General features: G+C 64.4%; 2 protein-coding genes across 2 annotated transcripts in view; one reads left to right on the top strand and one right to left on the bottom strand.

The window, feature by feature from the left end:
- Positions 1 to 19,238, top strand: part of CACNA2D4 (calcium voltage-gated channel auxiliary subunit alpha2delta 4) — a 96,330-nt gene that overhangs the window by 61,604 nt on the left and 15,488 nt on the right. Inside the window, exon 36 of the mRNA XM_064478788.1 lies at positions 358 to 438. Coding sequence (XP_064334858.1) covers positions 358 to 438 — 81 coding nt within the window. The remainder of the gene's footprint in view (positions 1 to 357; positions 439 to 19,238) is intronic.
- Positions 3,040 to 18,499, bottom strand: LRTM2 (leucine rich repeats and transmembrane domains 2). Its single transcript, XM_064478861.1, has 6 exons — positions 16,556 to 18,499; positions 12,921 to 13,777; positions 10,843 to 11,039; positions 10,296 to 10,438; positions 7,761 to 8,351; positions 3,040 to 5,182 (listed from the first exon to the last, which is right to left on the bottom strand). The coding sequence occupies exons 4-6, from the start codon at positions 10,360 to 10,362 to the stop codon at positions 4,728 to 4,730; spliced, it is 1,113 nt and encodes a 370-aa protein (XP_064334931.1). The 5' UTR covers positions 10,363 to 10,438; positions 10,843 to 11,039; positions 12,921 to 13,777; positions 16,556 to 18,499; the 3' UTR covers positions 3,040 to 4,727.

Genomic DNA, 19,238 nt, shown 5'->3' on the forward strand with positions numbered 1-19,238 from the left:
TGCTCAAAAGGGCCACTTGATGTCACACGAGCCTTCTGGGTGGGTCCCAGCAGGGTTCCCGAGCTGCAGCAGGCAGGTTTGCTGCCCTGGGCAGAGCAAACCCTCAGTGTCACAGTGACTTGGCTGTGACACTGTCCAGGCGGCCTGGTGGCTTCTGAGCTGCATGGAGAGTTGGGGGCCCCCAGCATGCAGGAGGCCCTTGGCAAAGACCAGAGGTCACGGGCAACGGACAGTTTCCCGGGCGGCCCCTGACTGGCTCGAGGAGCGTCCTGACCTGGTCCTCACCGGTCCTCTCGGCCCACCCCAGCCACAGCCCCGCAGGTGCTGAGAAAGTGACCCGGCCATTTCCTTCCCCAGAGAGCCCGAGCCAGCCTGTGGTGGTGACGGTGAGCACCGCTGTGGCGGTGACGGTGGACGGGAGGACGGCCATCGCAGCAGGTAGGCGCTGCCCTGGGGCCGTGAGGCCGGGCAGCTGTGAGTCTGGGTGGAGAACGAGGCGCAGGTGATGCAGGCGGGGCTGGGGGCCACAGCCCTCTGGCTGTGTGTCTTCCCTGGTGAAGCATGGGGCCAGAGGGCAGAGTCCTCCAAGCCATTTTGTTATAAAACCGTGAAACCTTAACTCTAACGGAGTTCATGGCGTAAAGCGGATCCCAGAGAGGTTAAGAGATCTGCTCAAGGTCACACAGGACCCAGGCTGCTCCCCAGGCTGCCTTCCCACCCTTTGTACGTCGCTTCCGCCTCCATCGCCTTGGGCCCCCGGATCCCACTGAAGGGGGCTGGGAATGGTGACTAGACCCCAGAGCCAGAGCCCCGGCGCCGGTCCAGCGTTTCCGTGCACGTGCTCAGCTAGCCTTCGGGTGATCTGGTTTGGCTCCATTTTACCGAGGACAAACTGAGACCCAGAAACGTTGTTTGCCCAAAGTCCCACGGCTAAGTTGATGAAGCTGGAATTAGAGCTCAGATCGCCTCTTTTGAAGGCCCCAGTTCGTGGCCCTGTGTTGCAATTGGGCCAAAAAAGCCAAGAGGGGGCCCACTAAGCCTCGCAGGCCGCCTCGACTTTGTGAGGTCTGTGTGAGGAAGCCACCTCCTCCAGCCTCCACCTCGTGTCTCTGACCCTGCCGTGTTTAGAACTTGCGAGATCCTCGGACCCTCAGTCAGCGTGGGTGCTGGGACCGGGTGCCTGTGTTGTGCGGGGCCACCGCCGCTGCAGGGGTGGGGGGACAGGACCCCCAACTCCCCCCCAGACTGAGTGAAGGACTTGGGAGGAGCAGGCCGGCCAGGCGGGCTGCCACCTCGGGCTGCCGTCCATGGGGCGACGGCGGGAGTGGGTAACTCGGTCGTATTGCTTGGCGCCCTCGTGCACTTGTCAGTAGAGTCCAGAGGCTGCACTGCTGGGCCCTTGGGAGGGGCTCACGCCACCCGCCGCCTTTCTGTCCTCACCCTGGCCTGTTGACCCCAGGCCCCAAAGACCGTTCCATGGCCTGGTTGAGCCTGTCCCCGACCTGCTCCCTCCACGACTGGCCGCCTCAGCACCGTGCACCTGGGAGGCCAGGGGAGAGGAGCATGCGAGGTCAGGCTGCCTCTGCGCTCTCCTGCACTGTCCAATTATTCGATATCATTTTAACTCAGCCCGAATTAGAGCCGGGAGGGGTTGCCATGGAAACCGTGTCCTGGTGCTGCCGCTTTAACTCGCTGCAGACAATGGCTCTGATGCTCCCGGCGGCGCGGGTGTGCTAGGAAAGGGATGAGGCGCAGGACACCTTTCTGCTTGGATTGTTTTCCAGTCTCCTCTGGCAATTTCCTCTTCTTGGCCTGTGACTCAGCCTCCCTGACCCTGGGCCAGCTGGGCCCGCGGCTCGAGGAGGAGCTGGCGGCTCTGGCAGGCCGTCCCTGTTGTGCACATGAGCTTGCTGTGTGGCAGGCAGGCTGGGAGCACATCCGTGTTGTGCAGGGGTGGGGCCGAGGAGGGGTGGCAGGGCAGCTGCAGGGCCAGCGAGCGAGCGATGAATGAGGACAGATCGGTCAACCTCTCAGCAGGTGATTTAGCAACAGTTTCCACAACCTTTCTAGGAACCTGCTGTTTTGATCTGGATCCGTCTCCAGTTCTCTGTGCCAACCAGGCCCGGGTTGGGGAATGTGGCCAAGCATGACAGTGGTGCCACCACCGTCTGCACGTGTTTCCCTGGCACAGAGGCCCTGTGCGGTGGGGCTGCTGTCTGGGGCTGCCTGATGGCCCCTCTCCCCGGAGTTCCGCCTGCGTGCGCACAGCCCAGCATTAGACCCCGGAGCGCATTCCCTGGCCGTGCAGGCTGTGGCTGATCTCCAGCTCTGTTGTCCATGCGGGACCACGGGAGGACCCTCTCCCCAGCTACCCCACCAGGAATGGGGGTAGGAACGGGGAGCTGAATGGGACCCCTTCCCCCTGGGGTTTGCTCCTGGCTCTCTGGGGTGTCACCCAAGGCAGGGCTCCTGGGCAGGAGAGAGTTCCGTCTTGGTCTCTGAAGACATGACCCATGTAGCCAGACCGGGTCAGCCAGACGCCGATCTGGCAAGGAGGGTCACTTGGGTGTCAGGTGGACAAGCAGCCCAGAGGCCTTGCCCTCTTGGTCACCTCCTCTCCTGGCCTCCGTCCCCAAACCTTGGGTCCGTAATTCTGATTCTGCACCCCTTAGGAGGGGTCATATTTATGAACCCAGAGTGCTGTCGGCCTGTCCCTAGAGCCCGTCTTGAAAGTGCAAAGTGTTAAGTGGGTCCCTCCTGCACGTCTGCCAACCCCGGCAGCCTCCCTGAGGCAGGTGAGACCTAGTCCCCTCCACTGTGCTCGGGGAGCCCGCCGGCCTCCCATCAGGCCAGGGTCCTGGGCAAAGGCAAGCCCTCCACGCCGCTGCTGCAGGGCGCCCCGCTGGCCCGGGGCGGGGAGCAGGAAGGGGCCTCCCACCTCCCTCCTCTGCCCGAGGCCAGCTCTGTGCTCAGCCGCAGAGCCCTCCCAACCAGCCCTCAGCCCCCACTGCCCACCCCCCAAGGAAAGCAGGATGCACATAGGAAAATACAGTCTTTATTGGTCTTCTGAAACAACAAGCCAGAAATATAGTTTTGCCTTTAAAAATCTCTGTCCCAGGCTGGAGACACCACTGTTGACAATGCCCAGCCTTCCCCAGCTCCCTTCAGACAATACCCAGATCTGGTGTCAGCCGGCACCCCAAAAGAAGGGGGACTATGGGCCAGCCTGGTGGGCAGCCTGTGCCCAGCTCCCCCTCCCTGTCCTGCCTCAGACGTGTGTTCTGGTGGCCTCCCCCGGCCCCCACCTCAAGACCTCCGTCCCAGAGCCAGAAACCAGCCTGATGCCCCCGACCCTCTGTCAGCCAGGGGGAAATTTGTGTCCCTGGAAGGTGTCCCCTGCAGAGGGAGCCCAGGGCTCACTCGAGGTCACACTCACCAGAAGGGGCAGAGCTAGGAAAGGATACTAGTGACCGCCCCCCACTGCATAGCTCGCCCGCCCCCTAGCCCTGCAAGCACGTATCTCTGTCCCTTTAGTGTGGGTTACAGATAAAGGGCAGGTGGGCCCCCCGGCCTATGCTCTGGTTTGGGCCCCAGTCCAGGTGTCATGAAGGATTCTGGGAAGCCAGGCTGAGCTGACAAAGCGCTGAGAAAGGGACCCAATTACTGATGCGTCTGAGCAGAATTCGAGGTCCTTTCCCTGCTTCTGGGGCCTGTTTGGGACAGGTCGGCAGGCAGTGAGCTTCCGCTAGGGTGCCACCAGTCACAGAGCACGACCCAGTCCCTGCACAAGGTCACAGGCTCAGGGATGTGGGGTTGGAGTAGGGGGCGGTGAGCAGTGCAGAGCGGCGGTTCTGGGGCTGCAGGCTACAGGCGTGGTATGTGGTGGGCCCTTGGGAGGCTGCTGTCCACATACACCGCAGCCTCGAGGCCCCTGGGCCGGTGTCCCTGGAAATCCCAGCAGGAGACGTGTGAGCGGGTTACCATGGTGACGGCAGCCTCCTCCAGCGGCACCCCGGGGCCTCCTGAGAGGCTTTGAAAGGAATTCTTGTGCTGTGGGTTCGGGCTCCTCCCCGTTGGCTGGAGAAGATTCACAAGCCAGCAGGAGGCTGTGTGGTCTGAGGGCTGGACAGAGACCCAGGGGGTGCCTGGCTCTGCTCCCCGAGGCCCCAGACCTCTGTCCCCTTGTGGTTGTGCGTGTGGTGAGCTGAGTTTGTGTGAGGGTGATCAGTGGTCCCGGAGCCATGTGGTCGGGGACACGGACAGACGGCTTTGGCGAGGGAGTGTTTCCAAGTGCTGGGTCCAGATGGCAGGGCTGGTCTGACTGCACGTGAGTCCCAGCAGATGGAGGCTGGACCCAACGTCTTTCCGGCTTAGGAGAGAGTTACAGAAGCGGCCCAACCTCCACGCCACTCCATCCCCACCCCCTAAATGCAGACAGGGTGGGTAGGGCCACAGGTCAGAGCATATCCAGGCGTGATCACACCCGGGGCCAGAGGGGCATGGGGGCGCTGGGTCCAGGAGCCTCTGCTCACACACACATCCTTTCTGCCCTGTGGTCCAGTGCTTCAGTGGCCAAGAGAGGGGTGTGAGCCCAGTGGTGGCTCCCAAAGACTCGGGAGGTCACGGAGACAGGCGTGGCCCGTGTGCCGGCAGGCTGGGAGGAAAGTGGAAAGGGAGGGAGGCGGAGGGAGGGCTGGCCTGCTCCCCGGCCCCTCCTGCCAGGGCGCTCAGGCCACAGAGGACACCTGCTTCTGGTCCTCGTGCTCGCCCTCCGGGTCGCCCATCAGGGGCTGGTGCTTCTTGAGCTCCCGGTGGTACTTGGCCATGAGGGAGGCGTAGATGCAGCCGTAGGCGGCGGCCACTACCATCATGATGCAGACGATGCCGCAGACCACCCCCGCAATGATCACTGTGCCAACCGCCCGCCGCACGCTCACCGGCCGCGGCCTCTGCTTCTGTGGGCAGGCGGTGCTGGGCTCCGGCTCGGGCTCAGGGCCCGGCTTGGGCTTGGCAGGCTCTGGGCTGGCCTTGGTGCAGGGCGGCCCCGGGACGTCCAGCCCGGCCGAGCTGCTCTGGTCCTCCAGCTGGGAGCAGTAGTCGAACATCTCCACGGGGACCACGCGCATGTCCCTCCCCCGCAGCTCCTTGGGCAGGGTGCAGGCCAGCTGGTCCAGGCGCCCCCCTGCATCCAGGAGAGAGAAAAGGGGGCTGGCCAGGTATCGGGAACCAGCACTTCCTCCCCCAGACCCAGGTCCTGACTGGAGGGCCCAGAAGGGCTAGTTTCTGTTGACAGCGCCGTCAGTCCTGGAGTCGTGTCCACGGGAGGGGAAGGGAGGGGAGACTAGCAGTTATCAGGGCAAGGGCCGCGGAAAGGAGGGACGCACATCAGGTCATTTACCCCGTGCGGACATTGCATAGGGTGGACAGTGTCCCTGTTTCCACTTTACAAGGAAGCACAAACAGTTCTGTCTCACCTGTTCCCCAGAGTCAAAAGCCCCAGGTGCCCTACCCGGATCGCAGTGCCCGGTGCTCCTTGCCCCGAATTCCTGCTGACCCTGCTGTGACAGCACAGTGTTCTGACCCCCTGAGCTCTTCCCGCTCACACAGAGGACAGAAGTCAGGGCCTCTGCTCCTCCACGCAGGACCTTTGGTTGCCTAAGGTGCCTCCTCGGAGGACAGAGAGTAGCTGCCTCTTTAAGAGCAGGGCCGGCCCCATCAGCGGACACCCCTCCCCAGCACCTGGAGGGCAGAGGCCTCTTTGGAGGGAAGGTGAAGACCCCCACGGGTGGAGGAGGGGCCAGTGCCAACAGCACAGGCTCACCTCCAGGCCAAGCCAGACACCACCTGGTGGGGCAGGTGCAGAGCGAGCACAGGTGGGGGGGAGAAGAGCTGCCCAGACCCCCTTGAGGTCACAATTCTGGCCTCTTCCAGCAGCAGGCGCCAGCCTCCCGCTGAAGGGACGGCTCCTGCCACTTGTCACTGCCTGCGCTGCTCCCAGCCTGGCTGCCGCAGCTCCTCACACAAAAGACATCAATCTTTCCTGGGTGTTGAGGAAAACAGCCTTGGGTTTTGGTTTTGGTTTGTTCTTCCCCCCCACCGAGGAGTGCGTTGAAAATAACTCTGCTAGTGAAAACTTCCTAAAACGTACACTCCCCTCCATGCCCCTTAGTCCCTGTGACCGCGTGGAAGGCCAAGGACGTCCCTTGCGGATGACACACAGGCCTGGCCCTCCAGGACACTGCGTCACCCACTGCCTGCCGCACGGCTTATGCCGGTGAAGTGTGTGTAGGGCCCCTGTACCTGCCGGAGCTGGGCGCCAAGATGGGAGGGCCCTTACCTTCCTGCTCCCAAAACCTGCGGTGGCTCCCGACTGCATCGCCTTGTGCAAACTACCTGACTCATTTAACTTCTTGGCCGTAGACAAGTGGCCCCTCAGGCAGCTGCTCTGAGGGTTCACCAGGCGGTGCTGTGCAGAGGGGGCTGTGGCCCGGGAGCTACACCTGCACTCACCATCGTCTCCTCACTCACAGAAATGCACACTCGCCACGGAGACGAGAGCTTTACAGCGCTTGCCAGCACTTGCTCGTTTGTTAGGTGTTTTCCGTTAACTCACACATGAGACTGTCCTGCAAGTAATTAGATGGGAAACCACGTGAAGCTGAAGGAGCTGGGGGCTTTGCTGAGAGCATTCGCGTCCTTTTCACATCGATCCATCCGTTCAGCAAATATTCAGGGAATGCCTGCTTGGGGCTGGGCACCAAATGATGTCTAATTAAGCCCGGTTGGTATCATGAGGACAGCCCGCAAGCAAGCGTGCGTGTCAGTTTTACCGGGAACTGACTTCATGCTGAGTACCTTTCCGGACACTTGCCGTGCGTAACCAACTTATCTGCACGATAATTCTCTGAAATACTCTTTTTCGCCCCATTTCACAGATGAGGGCACAGCCACAGAGAGGTTGATTGACTTCTCAAGATCACTTACACAGCTAGTAAGTGGCAGAGCCACGAGGCCAACCCAGATGTGGTTCTTTTGCCCCATGGGCTCACTCCTTGCCCTCCTTGTCCGTTTCACGGAATCATTTCAGGGGTCATCTTAGGACTCTCCCGGGATAATGAAAGGAGGAAGGGAAAGAAATGGAAGCCACAGGCATTTGGCTTCTCAGTAAAAGCTTTGATAACAGTGCTTCTTGGCAGAAGGAATTGAGATCATCAAAATCTGGTTTCATCTGTGGATTTCAATTCTGTCCCCCACCGCCCGAGACTGGGTATGTTAGGGGGCTGCGTTACCCGGGAGGGCACGGGTGGTCTTATTCCTCCTCCTCCGGTGCCAGGGAAGCCCAGAGGTGGAGGAAAGTTCGTTTCTGTGTGGTTACTGTGTGTTCAGGTCCATCATGAGACCTACGACAGTGAGATGGAGTTACCTGGAGGGAGTCTGAGGAGAAGGGAGGCTGGGAGCGGAGGGGCCGGGAAGGAAGCGGGCAGCGGGAGGAGGAGGGAGAGGATCACCAGCCCCTTTGCCCGAGGCTCCAGCTCCGTGGAGAGGCTGGTGGAGAGGTAGGGCCACCTTCCCCAGCCGGCCCTGAGTCCTGGCAGCCCCAGGACCCTGCTGGGCGGGGCGACCTCCCACTCCTCCCCCTGCTGGGCGGGGCGACCTTCCCGCCCCTCCCCCTGCTGGGCGGGGGATCCTCCTGTCCCTCCCCCTGCTGGGCGGGGCGATCTTCCCGCCCCTCCCCGGCAAGGCCGGCTGGCCGTGCTCACCTCGGTAGGAGAACCACTCCAGCCAGTGCTTGAAGTCCCTCAAGTTGCAGTCACACTCCCAGGGGTTGTCCCCCACCTGCAGCAGCTGCAGGCTGGCCAGGGGCTCGAAGGTCAGGCGGTCCAGGCTCTGCAGGCGGTTGGCGCGCAGCGATAGGGAGCGCAGGGCCGGGAGCCCGTCGAAGAGGCCGGGGGGCAGCTGGGCCAGGCCGTTGATGGACAGGTCGAGGTGGCGCAGCCGCGGCGAGTGCTGCAGCAGGTCCCGGTCCAGCGCCCGGATGCTGTTGTTGCGCAGCTGCAGCTCCGTCAGGTTCGCCAGGTCCCCGAACACCGAGCGCGGCAGCTGGTCCAGGAAGTTGTTGGATAGGTCCAGACGCTGCAGGCTGGACAGGTTGGCGAAGGCCCAGCTGGGCAGGGAGCTCAGCCTGTTGTTCAGGAGCAGGAGGGTCCGGGTGGCGGCGGGCACGTCTGGGGGCACGGTGGTGAGGCCCAGGCCGCTGCAGTCCACCTCCAGGCTGCGGCCGTCGCAGGTGCAGGAGAAAGGGCAGGCGGGGAGGGCCTCCGCCGCGCACAGGGCGGCCCAGCAGGTGAGCCCTGCAGGTGAGGGGAGGAAAGCCACCGTGGGGTCACGCGTCCTGCAGCCGCCCCTGCTGGCTGGGGCACGTCATGGCGGCCTTGGGCTCGTTTCCTCCAGCCAAGCCACCCGACGCACAAGTGCTTCCCGGCCACGCAGGAACATAACTGGCCACCCTGCGGCTCTGCCACGTGAGCAGCGGATCTCCCCGGCCACCACCGATGTACACGACAGCGTCTGGGGGTGTCAGAGGAGCCTCCCAACATTCCGCTCCCGGGGTCGCTGCCATGGAGTGGTGTCCTTTCCAGAGAAAATGGCTCTGCTTCCCTCCCCACTGCTCCCCCACCTGGAGCTGCCCTGGGCTGATGGCCGGGCATGGGACAGGGCCGTGCGGCTGGCCAAAAGGGCACACAACCCCGACCTTACAACCTCCCAGTCCCACCCACCAGCAACTCAGGGTGAGGCGGGAGGCGAGCCCCACCCACGCCCCACCCCAGAGACCGCTGTGGAAATGGCGAGGGGGAGGTGCAGGAGGTGCCCAGCTCCCCTTCCACGTGGAGAACACGGAGACACGAGCCACACGAGTCGTGGCTGGGGACAAGCCCCATATCTGTTCTCACTCTGAACCCACCATGCCCCTTAGACTGGGCTCCCGTTCCCACTTCCTGCAGGACTGGTCTGTTTTGTCCCATGGGACCCCTCTGAGGAGCAAGCCTGGGGCTGCAGTGGGCGAGGGAGGAGGCGCTCAGACAGCAGTCCCCGCAGAGGAGCTCGCCTCGTGGTCCACCCCTTCTCAGAGACCACAGAGCGCCCGTGGCTGTCCTGGTGTCACTGTGGAAGGGGAGGGAGGAGCCCACCTGTCCCAGAGGAATCTCGGGCCACTTGGCTCCACCCAGAGGGGCAGGTGCCTGGAAGGGACAGCCCTGGGTCTGTCCAGCATGGGGTCTGGTGTCTGGTTCCCAAAGGGCAGGGCCTGGAGGAACAGCTGGGACCGTGTCCCCTTCCTGGAGGGCTGGTGACACCTGAGAGGCACCCCGCAAGGCTGACACCTGAGCTCCTTTGTTCTCAAGGGGAAACGAGCACGGGGTGGCTGTGGATGCCAACTGGAGGCCCTTCCGGCCACCTGGGGTCACCTGCTGGACCGCTGACCCTCTTTACCCCCTAAGGTGTCTGGGCCAGGTCAACCTGCTTGCACAACCTCTGCCCTGCGACCCCTGCGCCATTCACAAGTCAACATTCTTCAGACCTCACTTTCCCCAGAAAAACATTCAACCCATTCAGCCTCCCTCTCAAAAGGATTGAGGTAACCAGAGGCCACTGTTCCCTCACCTCCCCCGAGGAACGTGGGTTGGCATAAACGCTCTAGTGACAAGAAAGCATAACTGTCCTGTGAGGCTTTCAGTGATGCTAGGGGCAGGTTGAAAGGGGAGCCAGGTGGCCGGGGACCAGCTGCTCCACACGGTGAATAATTCAGGCGGCCGACCAGGCGAGGGGAGAGGTCAGGTGGAGGAACGTCCCTCGGGACTGTCCCTCCCTCTCATCATGTGGCCCCAGGCAGACCTTGGCCCCTCCACTTTGTATTTTGTGAGACGTCTCAGGGCTCCCTTCACCCAGGCGACTTGCAGGAAGTGGACATCCTCTGTCTCCCCATGTGCATGGGGAGGGGTTGGACCCGATCGGTCCCTGGGGTCCCTTCCAGCACTGCGTCCCCGAGCCCACGCGGTCCCTCTGTCTCAGAGTGGGGGAGACTGATCCATGAGGGGCAGGACACGCTGGGGCTGCAGGGCAGGAGCAGACCTACCTGGGGACACAGAGCTGCCCGTGGGGCTTCCGGCTCCCGGCCTGCCCCTTCCCCAGGTACCACCTGCAGGACCGTTGGGGCTGAGCCCTGCTTCCCAGAACCAGGCCAGGGACACGGGGAGCATCATCCCCGCTTGCCCCGCTGCCCGACCCGCCGCACTCACAGGAGATCTGCCTCCACTGCAGGGCGAGCCGGGTCCTCCGCTCAGGGCCGCTGTCCGGGGCCAGCATGGTGGCTGCAGGCTCGCAGGCTCGCAGGCCCCGCACCTCTGGGGACAGAGGAGCCCCTCGGACCGATGGGTCAGTCCTGGGAAAGAGGGAGAGACAGCTGAGCAGAAGCAGGCGTCCAAGGCCCAGTCCAGCTCAGGGTCAGGGCGGGGGCCTGGTGTCTCTTTACAGCCCTCTCCGGTTCTTCTCAGCTATGATTCCCTGGGTGGGGGGAGAAGGGGAGGAGGGGGCCGAGAAGCCAGGGACCCGCAGTGTCCCTCAGTGACTGGGGATGCACGGAGGTAAGCGGGCATCCCAGGAGCCCTCAGGCAGGACAGTGTGCTGAGCTCTGGGCTGGGCAGTGCAGTCACTGTCCCCCCCAGCCTTTCTCTGCCTCTTCTTGTCTCCCTGGTCCATCTCTTAAGTGTGTCTGGTCTTCCCCCACGTCCCAGGTGCGGAAGTTGAGGGCCGTCTCTGCCGGCTCCCAGCCCACTGTTCCCTTACCATGGCCCCCGAGGAGGAGGCAGAGACCAGGCCGTGCATGGGGGCGGCCGTCGGGGGGCAGGTGAGGCCCAGGTCCCGCTCTGGCCTCCGGGCGGCCCCCTGCGTCCCCACCACGGTTCCCTGGGAGGTGAGCAGTCGAGCTCCGTCTTCCACCTGCAGGTCTGTGAACCGCATCAGCTCAGGGGCTCCTGCAGAGTCTGCCCATGGCATGAGGGAGGGGGGCAGAGCAGAGCATGAGGACGCAGGGCAGGACTGGGGAGGTCGGGGTGCACAAGGCGGTTCCTCTCCCTGCGGGACAGGGGAGCTTCCCCTTCTCAGGTGACCTGCCCCCCAGCCCAGTGGCACAAGTCCTCCCCTGATGGCCAAGGGCCCCATCACAGGGGTGGGACTGGGGACCGCGGGCTGCCCTGCCACTGGCCCAGGGCCCAGTGGGGAAAGGACAGACTGGGATGGAGGGGCAGCCATGGGGGCCCCTCCTGCTTCTAAGGGCACAGCAGCCTCCCTTCCTTAGCTGCCACATTGGTCCCTGGCATCTCCTGGTTGCAGCCGGCCCCCTCCCTGCTCCCCCTCCCACAGCCGGTTTAATTCTGGGAGCCCAGGAGCCAATGGCAGAGCAGAGCGGATGCTGAGGAGGTGGGAGGAGCTGCTGGGGGCTCCGAGCTCAGCCTGGACTCTCAGCATCCAGCAGGGTTTCCGTCGGGCATGGAGGGGCCTCTCCTGCCTCCCCCCTCCACCCCCCGCCCCTGCTTACAGCTGCTGCTGCCTCCCAGGGCTACAGCCACCCTGCGGGCCCTCAGCTGTGCAAGCAAGGCCGCCTGCTCAGGGTGGGGGCGGGTAGGGAGGGGCTCCGCTGGGGGGCGCGCCGGGGAGGGGCTGTCTGTTGCTCTGGGCTTCACCCCTGCCCCTTTGGGGAGGCTCAGAGCCTTGCGGGGGCTGCAGAGCGAGTTGTATTGGCCACAGCGGGTAGGTGAGGGAAGCACCCAGTTCCACACGCTTTTAGGGGCGGAGGAGCCGCCCAGAGCAGCCCAGGGGCCTTCTCTACCTGCCCCCCAGGGTAAGGCCCCCACAGCCTCCTGGCTCAGACGCCCAGGTCGGGGTGGTCTCTGGGCTCGAATCCCCGCCGGCTGCCCCTGCCTGTGCAACCTTCACAAATGCCGTGAAAGCTCTGGGCCTCGGTGTCCTGGTCAGTCTCTACAAGTGATGACCGTGACACCCTGTCCTCCGTGAGATCAGCCTAATCAGGGAAGAGTAGCAGTTGCCGAATTCAGGACGCCACTTTGGAAGCCAGTCTAGGCCACTGCTCCAAGCCTGGGCTTGAGCCCCAGGGAGACGCAAGGAGATGGCAGTGCCCGTCCTCCGCAGGGAGGGGCAGCAGGCGGCAGCGTGACTGGGAGCCTCTCTCCTAGCCCAGCCTCACACCTGGGTCTGTCTCTGCTCCTGATCATGGGGCACTCACACACAGCTTCAGAGACCCCCATCCCCAGGACAGTGTCCACTCTCCATGCCCTCAACCCTCCCTTCAGCAGGGACCCGCGTGTCAGGAGCTCACAGCACCCACCCGGCACCAGGCCAGTCTGCAGCCCCCCAAGGCTCAGAGATGGAGACCAGCTGCCGGGGCCACACGACTGGGCAGGGACATGACCCACTCCCTGGTGACTGTCCCCCAGCAGTGTCCCCCAGGGGGGGACACACGTGTGCGTCCGACATAGCACGTGGTGCAGACACCCCCCCTAACCTCAGGGAGCTGTGCAGCCAGGCCCGTGCTGATGCACACGCGTGCGCGCATGCGTGCACACACACGCTGGCAGCCCTCCGGCGCTCCTCAGATGCCGCCACTCAGGCAGTTCCCGAGAGGCCCCAGCAGACGGTGCACGGGGACACCTCCAGTCCAGAAATGGGGTCTAGAGAAGCCCCTCGGGGGCCACCCCTGACCCAGGACCCTTTCCACACTCAGACCTACTTGGGGCTGCACATGCAGCCCAGGCCTCTCTGCCAGGCCCCTTTTCCACCCGAGCTCTCCCCACTTCTGGGTGGACTCCCCTTCCTGCCCCCCAACCTTCCCCTGGCCTCAATGTCACCTCCAGAGTGAGCACCAGTCTGTGGAGAAGGTGGCCTTGAGTGCGGGTCCTGGCACCCCATCCCTAGCCTCAAATGATGTCACCTGCACAAAACCAGCCAGGCCCAGAGGCATCATCTGGAGGGGGTGGCCCTGGGATCTCTGGAGAAACATGATGAAAACAAGGCCCCTCAGGTCTGTGCTCTCTGGTCACCATGGAAGTGCCCCTTGGGGGATACGGGGCCCAGCACGTCCTAGCTCCTGGGCCCTCTGCCTCCCAGCCCACCTCCGACCCAAAGACCCCTTCCTGCCCCCAGAAGCATCGAGCCTCACTGGGAGAAGGGTGACCTACATTAGGAGGCCAGGAGAGCAGCTGCTGGCAGGCGCTGGAATAAATTAACACTGTCTGGGAGGGAAGTCCCCACTGAGGGTGGAGAATGGGGGACAGAAAAGAGTTGAGGTGGGGGGTTTGCAGTCTCTAGGCCCCACAGCCTTGAGGGCACTCCCATCGTGGTCCCGGGGGGCAGGGACACAGAAGGACAGACCCAGCGGGTCCCCAGCCTCCACTGCTGGGCTGAGTTGGGTCAGGAGGCTGGGGAGCTAAAGGGAGCTGGGTGCCCCCCAGGACAGACGGGTGGGCACTGTGCTCCATCCCACCTAGGAAGTTCCTACCCCCAGGCCTGGCCGACTGGATGCGACTCTGCTTCTTACAAGGTCCCAGGCCGTTCATGTCCACAGTCAAGTTGGAGAAGCCCTGGCTGGGCCACTTCTCTCCCGTAGACCCTCGCACCTCCCGAGAGGCTAAGCCAGGGAATGGCGGAGCCCTGGGCGGCGTGGGTAGGGGCGGATGCTGACCACATCACCTCCTGCAAGAAGACTCTGGGGAGAAACCGTTACCGTAGCCACGAACACCTGTGTCTGCCTGTGGTTCTCAGTCTCCCTAAGGCCTCTCCTGGGTTACGAGTGCTATTAACATCATTTTGCAGATGGGGAAACTGAGGCTTGGGAAATTCACTAACTTGCCTCATGTCAGGTGAGGGCAGAGTGCAGCCTTGGGCCTGAGCAGCCTGGTGACTAACTCAGCTGCATTTACAGGCCTCTAGGCGCACCCTGCCCGGTCCTGCTCACATGTGGAGGCTCCTGTGCAGGGGGGTGGGGGCTGCACCCTTCCGACTGTCCATCCATCCGTCCGTCCAGTGCTTCACAGGCCCCCGGCGTTTCCTGGTCCACTTTCTCACTGCAGCTCGTCCCTCCCACCGAGGGCCAGGCCCCATCCAAGCCACCACCCTCTCCAGTGATGTCACAGATGCAGTCGGGGGTCTCCCCAGGGTGTAGGGAGGGGGTTTGTGTGCTGAGGGGAGGAGGTGGGCTGGGAGCACCAGGGAAGCCAGGGGCTTGGGAGGCAGTGGCGGGAGCAGAAGGGCCCACGTGCTCCTGCCAGTGCGAGTGGGGGTGCAGCACCCTGGAGACTCGGGGGTGGGGGCTGCTTCCTGCTGAGCGCCTGGCCTGGCCCTGCAGAGGCCCAGGTTAGGGTGGGGGCCCTGAGCTCTCCATGCTTCTCCCCCACAACTCCTCCTCCAAGCAGGGTTGGCTCAGTTTCCAGCCAGAAGCCTGCAGCAAAGCCACAAGGGCTTGTTGTCCCTGTCCATCCTCTGGTACTGCTGTCATGTCCACCCACCCCAAGTCGGTGTCTGAGCCTCAGCCATTAACGTCCCCTGCGCCTTGACCTAGGGCTCCTGACTCCTGGGACAGGGCACTGGCCAGCTGCGTGCACCCTCCCCTGGAATCTCCTGCTGGTCAAGGGTCCCTGACCCAGGACAAGGCCAGCACCCCTTCACTCTGCAGAGAGGGGAAGGTCTCCGGCTGGTGAGAGGCAGGGCTGGGGTGGAGCCACTGCCTGGGGCTTCAGGGGTGCTGTCTTCCCTCCACCCCAGCAGGGCCCAGAAGTACAGCTGAGCCCTGGGTCGGGGGACAGGGCAGGGGGGCAGGTGGGGCTGGAGTGGGTCCTGACTGCTCCCTCCACCTGCTGCCCGACCCTGGCCTCCCATCTCTTCTCCGCCGACGCCCCCACAGCACGCTGCCCAGGCAGCACAGAGCAGGCTTTTAAAGCTCTGTATTTGTACTTGGAGCAGGCAAACCTCCTGGTTCAGTTTTAAACGCATGCCCCATCCTCGTCCCTGGCTTCCTGCAGCCTGGTTTCCTTGTCAGATGCTCCCAGTGCCAGTCAGACCCCTGGGAAGCAGGACGGAAGAGCCCCTGGAGGCCCCAGGAGGGGTGCAGAGAGGCCTGGGCCCAAACTCCTCCCTCCCCTCCCCACCCTGGGGAGGCCCAGGCACCCCTGCGACCCCTCCCCGGGCCTCTCGGCGTCGGGGCCTGGAAGTGCAGGCAGGGCTTGCTCATCCTGGCCCCAGATGCTGCTTCCAGACAAACCCCAAAGGAACCAGATCTGTCGCTCAAGAAACCTCCCCCCCACCCCCACCCCTGCCTTCTGCCACCCCCGGCTGGCTTCCCTGGTCTCCCTCTCTTGGCAGAGTGGAGCCTGTGCCGGTGGGGAGGGGGACGTGGCTGCGGGTTTCCCTCCCGGCTGACTCCCCCGCCATCTCCACGTGCTCCGTCTGCCCCCCTCCCCCAAGCCCATGGAGTTACCTAAGCTGCCAGGTGTCAATCTGAATCAGACCAGGCGATGCCCAACGCACCCTGACAGCCAGGTGCAGCGTCCCACCACCCACCCCAGACAGCGCACAGCGCAGCTCAGGGAGAGGACAGAGGGCTCCCTGGGAGTGAGCGGGGAGGTCCAGACTCCCGGTCAGACTACCTGGGTCCTGCGGTGTCCTGCTCCAGCCTGGGGGGGCCGAGCCAGCATGGCCGCTGCATACCACCCACCCCTAAGCTGAGTGCACCAGCCCCAAGGCTTCCTGACCCCTCTGTAGGGAGAGGGGGTGTGCAGCTGGGGGACCCCAACCCCGGCCTGGCTCCCCACCCCCACCGGGCCTGGGCGGGCCGGGGGCCTCAGGGAAGGGCGGGAGGAAGGGCTGCGCACCGCCTTGCCCTGGTCCGCTCCCAGCCACGCCCCTCCCAGAGGCTCCATCATGGCCAGAGGGACTCGGGTCCAGCTGGGGGGGGGGCTTCTCTGCACCCCTGTCCAAGGACAGCCTCCTGAAGGCCATTACCCCAAGCTGAGGGTGTCCTGTAGAGAGGTCAGCACCCCAAGGGCCGTGCCCGCGCCTCAGACGCCAGTCCTCCAGCCTGGCACCCCCACCCCGCCGGGCCCTCTGTGCCAGCCCGTCCGCAGCACCCGAGGTCCCGGGGCTGTCTGTGCCGAGCTGGGCGTGCAGGCAGCACAGGGCTCTTGGCTGGTGCTCCCCTTGCTGCAGGGACCGGTTTCTATGCCGCCGGGCCGTCATCTGGCACTGGCACTGCCGCCCCCCGCCCTTCCCCGGCAAAATCCCAGCTCCTGTCCCCAGCACCGGGAGAGCAGAGTTCGCCGTGTCCTGTGGCTGCCCAGATGTCCAGTCCTGAGCGCTGCCCCGGCCCTGGCAGTCGCCCCCGGGCAGGAAGCAACAGCAGTTGCCCGTGCAGGTGGAGAACCCAGTGAAGATGGGCCCGGTCCCCGAGCCCCCGCTCCCAGCGCCCCCCCGCCGAGCGCAGAGCACTCACCTTCATCCAAACAAGCTCCTAGAATCCAGTCGCTCTGCGCCGTCCAGTGAGCCCCTCCCGGGACTCCTGGAGAAAGCAGGCAGCGCCGTGAGCAGAGCGTGGCGGGCGGCACTGAGTCCCTGATCGCCTGCCCCCCGAGCAGGACCTGGCACGCAGCGTACCGGCGGCAGCGAGAGGAACGCCTGCGGCCGCCTCCGCCAAGGGGACGGGGCTGCTGGGTCAATGACACACTGGGGAGGAGAGGGAGGGACGAGGGAGCCGCAGAGAGGGGAAGGCGGGGAGGGGGAGTGCGTGTGCGGAGCAGAGAGCAGGGGAGTGACAGCGGGGGAACATCCTGATGACAGCGACAGGCACACACACAGGCGCGCACACAGGGAGGCGGGCGCACACGGCTGCGCACACACCGGAGCCGCTCTCCTGCTTCTGGGGGGAAGCACCCCTGAACTCGGGGTGGGGGAGTTGTTTACCTGGTCCCTGTGTCTGCCGTCCCCACCTCCGAAGGCTCCCCCTGCCCCTGGCTGCCGCCCTCCTCTGCTCTCTCCCTCCCCTTCCCTGTGGGGACAGAGGCCCTGGGAAACTGGGTCTGAGTCCTGTTCAGAGATGGGGTGGAGTGTCTGCCACCCCTTCTGTACTAGGGGAGAGCTGAACCCTGCCCTCGCCAAAGAGGGACTTATTCCAGACAGGGTACCCGGAAGGGCCCTGGGGGCCCATCTGCCTGGCAGTTCTCTGGAAGCCCCCCACCATCACACAGAGCCAGTGTCACATGGTCACGCAAAGGTCACCGAGCCTCAGTGACCTAGACCAGGGCTGCTGGGGAGGGGAACGCAGGGTCTGCGCTGGGGCCTGTGGGCGGAGGGCCCTGGGTGAGCAGACGCAGCCACTCCTCCCTGGGCCGGCTTGTCCGCTCTCGTCTGGATGGGTAGCCGCGGAGGGGAGAGACAGGTGTGGAGAGTGGGGAGGCCTCCTTACCAGCCAATCAGGACGAAGGAGCTGGAGAGATCAATATTCCAAGGGGAGGCCAGTGTTTATCTGAAGGAGAGGAAGCCAGGGACCAAGCGAGGGGAGGCGCGCCGGAGCTGGGCCCTGGGCGGCCTTGCCGGCACCTCTTCGCGCCTGCCCGGAGCGGGCTCGGGGCTGGTCTGCTGGGGGTGCCCCAGTGCCCCTCTTCCACGTTGCCTGCTTCCCGAGGGGTCTGCCTCTGTCGTCAGCACCAGGGGTGGGCTGGGAAGCGCCGCTGACTCGGGGCATCCCGCCCTCTCCTTCCGTCTGCTCCGCCGGCACGCAGGGGCCTGGGGGAGAGTGTCTCCACCTCCCGTGATTCCCCGCCTCCCGCCCAGCACCCAGGTCACCCGCAGCCCTCCTGCCGCCAAACACAAGGCCTATCCCCCAGCTGCAGGAAGGGTGCCTTCCCTGTGCCGGGAGCCCTCTCCTCGCCCGGGGGGGCTCCCACTCCGTAAAAGCGCAACCAGCAGGCGGGGCCTGTGCACGCTGCGTCTGGCCAGTGCGCAGCGGGGCTTCTTCTCTGACCCCGGCCACCCTGTGGCTCTGACCACAGAGGACGTGTGGCAGCTTTCTGCGGGTGGTTCGCACCCTTCCCCACAGTGGGGACTCCTCCTCCCTTGGCCAAGTGGCGAGCGGGCCCAGAGGCTGGACGGTTGCTCACTGACCGGCCAGTAGCCGGTTGGTGGCTCCAGCCTGGGCTGCCCTGTAAGGAGGAGGCAGGCTGGCTGGGGTCTCTGGCGCCCTGAGCAGCAGCCTGCCTTCCCCACCTCGTGCCCCAGAGACGGGCCGCTGCTTCCCCGCAGCCCTCCACCCAGGTCAGCCGTCTGCGGCTGGGTGTCGAGGACAAAGCCCACAGGAGAGTTGCTGGGGGAGGACAGAGCATCCGACTCCGTGGGCTCGGCCCCCGCAGGGAGGGAGGGCGTCTGTGTGCGCAGGCTGTTCTGTCTTGCCGTCTGTGACGACGACGAAGCGGCCCAGTGACAGCCAGGACGTGAGCACAGAGGTGCATCTTGATAAGCCGGCGGCTGCCGTGGCCCTATCAGGGCGCTTTGTTAGCTTGTCTGCCAGCCCAGCAGACCTTGAAGAAAAGCTGCTTTGCAGGAAGCAGGCAGAGGGAAGGCAGGAGGCGGCCCAGGGAGGGGGGACAGGCTAGGGCAGGAGGAGGGGGTCTGGTGGCTTCTCCTCCTGTCAGGTCCACTGGGGACTCAGGTCAGGCCCTAACACAAGGACCCACCAAGCCCGGGCATGGGGGACAGCAGCCTGGAGGGACAGAAGGCCTCGCCTGCCTGACATGACTCTGTCTTCACCATGAGCTCTGTCCTGTCTGCAAACCCAGTCCCAAGGGTTGTTCGCTCCTGCACACAGCAGGCTTCCAGGAGGTGCCGGAGCCAGTGGAATGGGGACCGGGGGCGCCCTGGGGTTCTCCCAGGAGAGGTCTGGGGTGGAAAAGCACAATCTGGGTTGCGAGGCAGGCGTTGAACAGAACGATTTGAAATTATCTAAGCCCCGAGGCACAGCCCCCGGGGAGGGCAGGCGCAGTGATTGGCAAGGATTCCCGGTGCTCCCCTGCCTCCCCCGTTCCGTTCCTCCACTCTGTTCCATTCCGTGCTGTCAGCGTCTAACTGTTCTTGCTGGAGAAAGTTCTTCTTTGTGTCTCACTTGAATCAATTGTTTTCGGGGG

Source organism: Camelus dromedarius, chromosome 25 (assembly GCF_036321535.1).
Source record: "Camelus dromedarius isolate mCamDro1 chromosome 25, mCamDro1.pat, whole genome shotgun sequence".
Lineage (NCBI taxonomy): Eukaryota > Metazoa > Chordata > Mammalia > Artiodactyla > Camelidae > Camelus > Camelus dromedarius.

Excerpts from the sequence above, each read along its gene's own strand:
- LRTM2 (XM_064478861.1), bottom strand. The coding sequence starts at position 10,362 with ATGCTGGCCCCGGACAGCGGCCCTGAGCGGAGGACCCGGCTCGCCCTG. Across the intron at positions 8,352-10,295 it reads GCAGTGGAGGCAGATCTCCT|GGCTCACCTGCTGGGCCGCC; the intron begins GTGAGTGCGGCG and ends CCTCACCTGCAG. Across the intron at positions 5,183-7,760 it reads GGAGTGGTTCTCCTACCGAG|GGGGGCGCCTGGACCAGCTG; the intron begins GTGAGCACGGCC and ends TCCTGGATGCAG.